This window comes from Morone saxatilis, unplaced genomic scaffold, assembly GCF_004916995.1.
Source record: "Morone saxatilis isolate NCDOM2014 unplaced genomic scaffold, NCSU_SB_2.0 Contig23, whole genome shotgun sequence".
NCBI classification, from domain to species: Eukaryota; Metazoa; Chordata; class Actinopteri; family Moronidae; genus Morone; species Morone saxatilis.
This window is the reverse complement of record NW_023339796.1, coordinates 5,450,954-5,458,938: the sequence shown is the minus strand read 5'-3', so window position 1 is coordinate 5,458,938 and position 7,985 is coordinate 5,450,954. Positions and strand designations below refer to the sequence as shown.

Below are 7,985 nucleotides of genomic sequence, written 5' to 3'. Positions count from 1 at the left end.
CACAGTAATTTCCCTCGGGACAAATAAAGCTTCTTGAATCTTGAATTAAAAACATTAACCCTTTCACACACACGTTGTTGCCCATCAATCCCACTGACAGTACAGTTAAAGCCAGTTTCTGAGTGCCAGACAACAGAAAATACAACACAGACCATTAACAATTACACACAACTAACAAAACAACACACTGCATCTTACTTTCTCATCGGTTTTCACCCGGTAACCGAAGGCGACCTGCTCGTAGCTGCCTGCAACCAGCTCCAGTACAGCTGCCATGCTGCCACTCACAGAGGGTTGAAGCTAACGTGGCTTTCTTCAAACTGCAGCTGTTTCTTCGTGAATTCTGTCTCCTGGTTCGAGCAACAGCTAGAAACAGCTACTATCAGTCCAATAGGAGACACACATGACAAACAGCGCACGTAAACGGGGTGGTGAAGCTATATAAACATGAATATAACCCACTAACGACGCCAAAATAACGTGCGCAGCGAATGCGCTTGCGCAGAAGTCTACTTCCTTCCAGCTGGGGTTTTTTCAAAATAAAAGCCGGTGTTGTGGAGTTGTGTTTACGCGTCATGCACTCATTAATGACAGTGTGGCACTTGTGTCTTGCATTGATTTACACACTTTAACGATGTTATAATGACATGTATAAATAATATAATATAATAAATATAATAAATTGGTCAGTCTGAAGAAAAGCCTTTAATTTATTCAGTTAAATTGGCGTTTAAATGACACAAACATTACAGTATATTATTCCCTAATATGTGTTTATATAATTAAATATTAATGGGTTTTTGAGTTACCCTTGTTATAACAACAAGTTTCTTATATTTTTATTTCCCAAGAAGATATTTCAGTCCAGAGAAACCACGGGTCTTAATGTTTCTATCAAAATAGACACATTTTAATTAATTTGCTATAAGTGCAGAAATTACACTCGAATAACAATTTTTAAGCAAAACATTTATTAAAATCACTCTAAGGTGTGTCTGTCCTCTGCAATAGTGAGTTCACCTCTATGAAAAAACCCACTGTGCAGGATGGGACCCGCCCTCTCTAATGCCAGAGGGGAGGGGCGAGGGCCTTTTTACTGTCTTCTAATTGGCTGTTTCCCTTTGGAAACGTCATGACTGACGCCTCAGATAACTGTCTGCAGGAGTTTTCTGAGAAAAGTCTTAGTACCCTTTTCCACTGAGCAGAAAACAATCAACAGTCATGGCAAGGGGGTAAGTTTTTAAAGACAAATAACAAACACAAACACAGAATAACTTCTTCTCCAGTGTGTGCATGTTTCTTATCAGCTGAGTGGTGACACCTGCAGCCACTTTGTTTCAATTCGGGATCGATTTATTTGATGTAAACAGTAGCTACTCTGCAACCTGATACTCCTCACAGTTTTTCTTTTAAAGTAAAGGTTTGTGGTGTGAGGTTACCTTCGCATAAAATGTCCCTTTGGTCCAGAGCAACAGCTGCTCTCTCTCTATCTGTGTGAAGTGTTCAGGTTTCTGTTCAGTGTTTTTCTAGATGCTGTGTGTTTGAAGTCAGGACTGTTGTTTGCAGGGTCTGGTAGTCATTAGTGGGTTGAATTATACAACAGAACAAACTGAACATAGTTGGCTACAAACACACAACACTGCAACAAAACTGTAGCTGTTTCTGTCCTTGTGATGTTCACATCCGTCCCTCTGACTAAATTAAGAACAGAGAAGTTTCTGTATCACTGTGTGCGCCTTCCTGTCATTTGCTTCTTACTCAACTTTTTTTTTGGTTTCCTAACGTGACATCTGTCTATATGGCAGGAAGGGTGTGGCAGTTATTGTGATTTTTAAGGTACTTTTAATTGCACTTTTTGAAGATTTTGAAGACCAAGCAGATACAGTATCTGACCACGATAATGGTCTCATATTACACCCTGAATCAAAATTGTTTGCCCAGGTGACAGTGGTACCATGAAATAGCATCTGGAAGTTAGGTTTGTTATGGTCTTTCTCAGGTTACAACCTATTCAGAGCCATGCAGTTGTAAACATGTTGAAAGAGGTTTAACAGCTGTTATCAACACTGGATGAAGTTTGTTGTACAAGGATGGTTTTGAGTTGCATCGACTTCCTGTTAAATTTATTATTTGTTATCTGAATGAATTAATCAGGCACCGTTGATTGGTTTAACTGCTGAATTAATCAGCGGTGATAACCAAATGGAACCAAACAAAACTCAAACTTTGCCTTCATCATTAATTCCTCCCAACGTGCGGCAGGAAACCTCACGTCTGACCTCATTAGTGGAGGAGCTGCATCTACATCGGGTGGGATTTAAAGGTTTATGAGAGGTTGCTGTTAGAAAATATTAATAAATACATCAAAAAGTCAATTGAAACAGACTTCAGTTAATAACAAATGACAGGTCACAGTAGGAAAAGAGTAGTTTAAAGAGCTATTGTGCATGTTGGACACTTAAATTCTCTCTCTGAAGAACAAAACCCCCCGAAAAAATCCTCTTTTTTATTAGTTTGAGTTGATTCCAAAAGGCATGTTTAAAGTGTCACAAACTTTAGTTTTGTCTCCCACTTCTACTCTACTTAATTCACTGTGTTTTCTTTGCGTTTTCACAGTCAACAGGCCAACCAGGAGCTCACCGAGGTGTTCAACCAACTCTGGCACCTTGATACCAACCGTCTCAGACCGGGGACTGATTACATAATTTCCCTCCAGGTCAGTAACACAAGTACTGCCGTCATCGCTTCTCTGCAATGCAAAACACTCAGAGATACATGCAGCACATGTGGATGTCCAAGGTTACGACCAACAGCTAGTTTTAATTTCCCATATGTATTGAGAGGGGAGTGCTGTTAACTGTTTTACCTTTCTTACTAATGATTATAACTTCATAACACAACAATTAATAACCTTAACTTACTCTAACAGGGCAAAACCCCATGACACACAACATTTCATACCTGTGCAACAAAACATTTGAGAGATATCTCTTGGAATATTTAAAGGTCCAGTGTTTAACATTTAGGAGAATCTATTGGTAGAAATATAATATACTATTAATAGGTATGTTTTTATTCGTGTATTTGATTCTTCGATACACAGGACCTTTAAATACTTATATAGTCAGTTTATTGTGTTTATACAACTATTTTAAAGTGTTTTGCTTTGAAAATTAAGCAATGATAAAGTTGTTGACATATTTTCTTTTAGATTAACAAGTTTTTTTACTTTTCCCATTAGTAAATAGAGAATAAAGATAAGAAATCAGTTACTTTAAATAACCTTTTATATTTATTTATAGACTGATTATACATGTGATGAAACCAAATAAAAGGACGTATGTATTCCCTCATTTTGTGTCACTTTGTTGTTATGTTACACAGGAAAACTGGGAAAATCGTACAGACTGTGCAATGAATGTCGACCTCTGAGTCAGTGCTGATGTCTGTCTGTGTATTTACATGTGTTGTATTCAGGGGAGGGCAGATTACGTGGCTCAGGGTAGTAACTATGCCAGAGACAGAGCCAGGGCTCCGCTCTTCAAGTACGTCAACGAAGACAAACTCAAGAGCATCGAGACGTACGCTCGTGAGTAGCCTCTCCTGTCATTTTATCATCTCTTTTACTGGAACCAGCTACGTCTTTAACAAGTGACGATTTTACTCAGATTTCATCAACTTGCTGGACAACTACGAGGCGTCCACAGGCGTGTCTGAGACGGTAACGTCAGAGGAGCTTCAGGAGAACAGAATCTTTATCGACGCCATAATGGAGACTGATGTCATGAAGGTGCAGTAACTGTGAGAGAGACAAAGGGGTCATCTCTTATATCTAACATCAACAAACATCCTACACAGCAGCTGTTTACACTCCTGGTTACCTCCCGAAATGTTGACAGAGTTTCAAGAGTCTGTGTGAAGGTGACTTCCTAGAAAACCATGCATCAGCTGTTATTTACTGTTGCAGGTTCCTGTCTGCCACTGCTGTTCCCCCACCTTTACATAACAGGCTGAATCAGTCACCTGGCCCTATAAAATGCTTCTTCTAATGGCTTTTTCTCCATAACAACTGCATTTAGGATGGAACATATAGACAAACTGAACATTCACACAAAATATCAGCTACATACTTCACTAAAGAGTTTACCTTCAGTCCTCTAGATTGGCTAAATGTGTTCAATATTACATTCTGTTTTCAAATTAAAGGAAAAGACCTAAATGAATGAGTGGAGACACATGCAGATGCTTTCATACAGGACACGTTAGGTCATTGAATGGTTGGATGAGAATGAAAATGATGTGAATCAATTTAAAACCTATTAGAGAATTAAGAGGTTTCCAGAGACTGAGATTGTATTTAAATTGTCACCAATCTGTCTGCTGTACATCCTTATTTTAGCATCATTTTAAGGACATTTTACTTCATTTTGTGCTCAATAACAAGAAATTCAAATAAAAAGTATTACTGGTCAGTAAACAATCTCAAAACAAAGTCAGTTTAGTTGCTGTTCTGGAGCTTTTGCACTTATCACAGGGTCTTCCTCAGTTGTTAACCTTGCAGTCAACTTCTCCCAGTTAGGATTCCTTCAGTGTTCATCGTTCAGGAGGTTTATATCAAGAGCTGAATTATCCACAGAGGTCTCCAAAACAAACAGACCTGGTGATTAAAACCTGTAGAAAATACAGAATAAAGCAGTTTTACCTTAAATATCAGTTTGTTTCTCTGATAACTTAAGATCCAGACATCTGATGACTAAATTCCATCATCCAGTTCAAATATAGAGTTAAAAACAACAAAGTGTATACTAAAAACGAATAACCAGTGAACCAGTGTTACCTGAATAAAATACAATTTCTGTGAGTTTGAACATTGTTTAAACATTTGGGATAATGTCAGTACACAACTCAACAACATATGTAACATAGAGAGTTTGTAGTCATTTTAATGTGAAAATGTTACAAATTACATCTTTAAATCTTCCTGACAAACTATCTTTATCAACAGTTTGTTCTTCCCTTCATATGCACTATACTCTTCTTTTACCCTGTTCTTTGATCCTAGCCTGACCATCAAACTCTATGTGTCCTCTTTATAGTGTGCTCACAAGTATCTGGTCAGGAAGGGACAGTCGCCATCAAATCCCGGACATTTCAAGAGACAGCTGTACGACATCTGGTTCCGCCTCTACCACAGGGACAGGAGTGGAGGGTGAGTTTCAGAAACAATATCATAACAGCAGGGGGCGCTGTTGTAATGTTTACAGAGACAATCCTGACTGTTAGCAGAAAGATCACAGGTTTAATCATCTACAGAATAACTCGTGGAAGTCAGTGTTTACCAGCCTCAGGACTGGACAGATGAACTTCCTTCTCAATGATCAATAAGGAATCTAAGCTATATTTACTGCATGTAGTAATCCTGCTTTGAGACTGAGAACAGAAAAGATATAAATGAAGTCTAAATAATAACTTATGACCACGTTTCACTCTCCATCTCCATCAGTTATGTCATCTGACAACTGCTCCACAAAAGGGTACAGAGGAGTTAAACTACCGAGGTTTTCCAGGGTCGGTTTAAATTCAGCTGTTTCTTTAACAGAGAGTCACAGTTACCTTTAGTGCTTCCATCCTTTATCCAGGCGACAATGCAAACACAGCAGATAAGAGGCCATAAAGTTAAAAACGGACATGATCCCGGGATGAATGAAAGCTTACATGGAGGGGTACTAATCTTACTGTGTCATTTTTTTATTACAGGGAGGATTCCTGTGGATTTGAACACGTGTTTGTGGGAGAAACCAAGTACGGCCAGGAGGTCATGGGTCTTCACAACTGGGTCCAGTTCTACCTGCAGGAAAAACACAACCACGTTGACTACAAAGGCTACAAAGCAAGAGACAACAAAGATACAGTAAGAGAACACACAGTGCAACCAGATCCATCATGAAGATACTGAGCACTTTCTGTAAAAAAAAACATAGATTTTATTCACTTTTGTTAGTTTAGTGCCATTAATGAACAACAAATACAATAGATGAGTTCCTTAACGAAGCTTTTTCATCACTGTTTCATAGCCCGATGAAGATGACCATGTCCTGAACCTGCAGTTCAGCTGGAAAGGTTTGGTGAAGCCGGTTGGCAGCTCCTTCATTGGCGTCAGTCCAGAGTTTGAGGTAGCTCTCTTCACCATCATCTTCCTCATGTCGACTGAGAAGATGACGTCCGTGACGGTGAAGGTGGACGAGTACATGCTGGAGCTGGTTGTCTATCGGCACGGACGATCCATCGGTACGTCCTACCCCAAACTGCTCAGCAGCAACAACAGGGATCTGTGATACTGCACCAATCTGAGCTGGCAGCTGTAAAAACCTACGTTTAAATTTACACTTTCTGTTACATTTCATTCCTACAAAGTATGAACCTAAGACGAATCTGGATCAGGTTCTCTTTGCACCAAATGTTAGGCTTTAACTGTTTATAATCAGCAAAGTTTGTGGCGAGAAAGAGATATTTTGTTATTAATCTTTTATTATTATTCAGTATTGGTATTATTCTGTATGCTGTTATCGAGTAAATAAAAATGTCTTTTGTTTACAAAGAAGTGTTGCATTTTTATTTTCCTCTGTTGAAATTAGGACAGATAGCTTTTATAGAGATTTATAGGATTGTAGTCGTTTGCCCTGAACACAGTCTGTCAGGTAGACTTCCTCTCAGGCTCAGAAACCTTAAATGAAACGGAAAGAATTCATTTTCACTCCAAGTTTCATTTCTGAGTTCATAACAATTTAGCACAAAAACTACAACAAACTGACTAATTGGGCTACAACTGACTGGAAAATTAATTAAAATAAGTTTGATACAGATTTATTAAAGACAATTGGGATAAATTTTTCCAGAATTCAGACTTTAAAAAGAGAAATCTGAGGAATTATATACATATTATTTAATATTTTTTATTCTCTGAAACTTAATTCTTGTAATCATAAAGCAAATCCTACTAATATATCATATATATATATTGTTTAGCAATTGTACTTGTATACAGTTAGATGTCTATATCAGATATTAATTTGATATAATATAAAATGATATATTAAAACACATTGTATTGTAGGAATGTCATTATATAGATTTCTGGGTTTTCCTATAAGGATTACAATAATTGAATCATGACAAGATAAATTCCAAATGAAAGATGAAACTAAAAATATTGAACTTATTATATGTTTATAGGTTTATTCCTCAATTTAATTTGACACTTAATTAACAGATTTATTTAGTTGAACCTCAGTCAAGAGGGAGGAGGCCATTCAGGTCCTCAATCAGTGACTTTACACACATATAACTTATAATACATACACTGTCACACTGATGTAACCTTATATCATATATATATATATATTATTATGCAACGATTTCACAGTTTCATTTGTCTAAAACTCATTACTGGTTGTATTGTTTCACTTCTCCTCACACTCAGTCATGTTCTACCGTTAATATTTACTCTTTTTTATTATATTATAATCAGCAATTATTTTATTTTATTTTATTTAATCAATTTTCAAGATTTTTGTATATTTTATTAACAGATTAATCTTCATTATATCTATTTATATCTATTAGTTACACTCCTAATAATCTCCCTATACATTATGGTTGTGTATGCGCCAATAAAACTTAATTCACTTAATTTTTTAAATTCAACGTATCTGCGTATTTTCACTCATTAAATCAATAAACAAACAATCTGAGCCGCCTCACAGGCCAAACTCGGGGCGGAAAACAACAACAACAACAACAACAAACCCAAATAAGGACGCGCCTTCTCTCCGCGCATGCGCACTCGAACAAATCCGTGTACATGTCAAAGCACAGAAACGGAGCTGATGAAGTGGTGAACGAGCAGGTAAACACACACACACACACACACACACACACTCTTCTGGAGGCTTCGCTGACTCTCTCTCTCTGTCTCTCCCTTTCTC

At 37.4% G+C, this 7,985-nt stretch overlaps 2 protein-coding genes across 2 annotated transcripts in view; one reads left to right on the top strand and one right to left on the bottom strand.

Moving 5' to 3' along the window:
• pak1ip1 (PAK1 interacting protein 1) overlaps positions 1 to 513 on the bottom strand; it is a gene marked incomplete in the record, with an annotated part of 11,929 nt that extends 11,416 nt beyond the window's left edge. Inside the window, 1 exon segment of the mRNA XM_035671400.1 lies at positions 199 to 513. Within this exon segment, the coding sequence (XP_035527293.1) occupies positions 199 to 276 (78 nt within the window).
• A 622-nt stretch (positions 514 to 1,135) lies between these two features.
• On the top strand, positions 1,136 to 6,594 carry LOC118335265 (poly(U)-specific endoribonuclease-C-like). Its single transcript, XM_035671510.1, has 7 exons — positions 1,136 to 1,232; positions 2,617 to 2,716; positions 3,478 to 3,589; positions 3,669 to 3,790; positions 5,097 to 5,209; positions 5,758 to 5,911; positions 6,075 to 6,594. The coding sequence occupies exons 1-7, from the start codon at positions 1,222 to 1,224 to the stop codon at positions 6,333 to 6,335; spliced, it is 873 nt and encodes a 290-aa protein (XP_035527403.1). The 5' UTR covers positions 1,136 to 1,221; the 3' UTR covers positions 6,336 to 6,594.
• Positions 6,595 to 7,985: the final 1,391 nt, after the last annotated feature.

Coding starts and splice junctions, on each gene's coding strand:
- LOC118335265 (XM_035671510.1), top strand. Junction 2,717..3,477: donor ATTACATAATTTCCCTCCAG/GTCAGTAACACA, acceptor TGTTGTATTCAG/GGGAGGGCAGATTACGTGGC. Junction 5,210..5,757: donor CACAGGGACAGGAGTGGAGG/GTGAGTTTCAGA, acceptor TTTTTATTACAG/GGAGGATTCCTGTGGATTTG.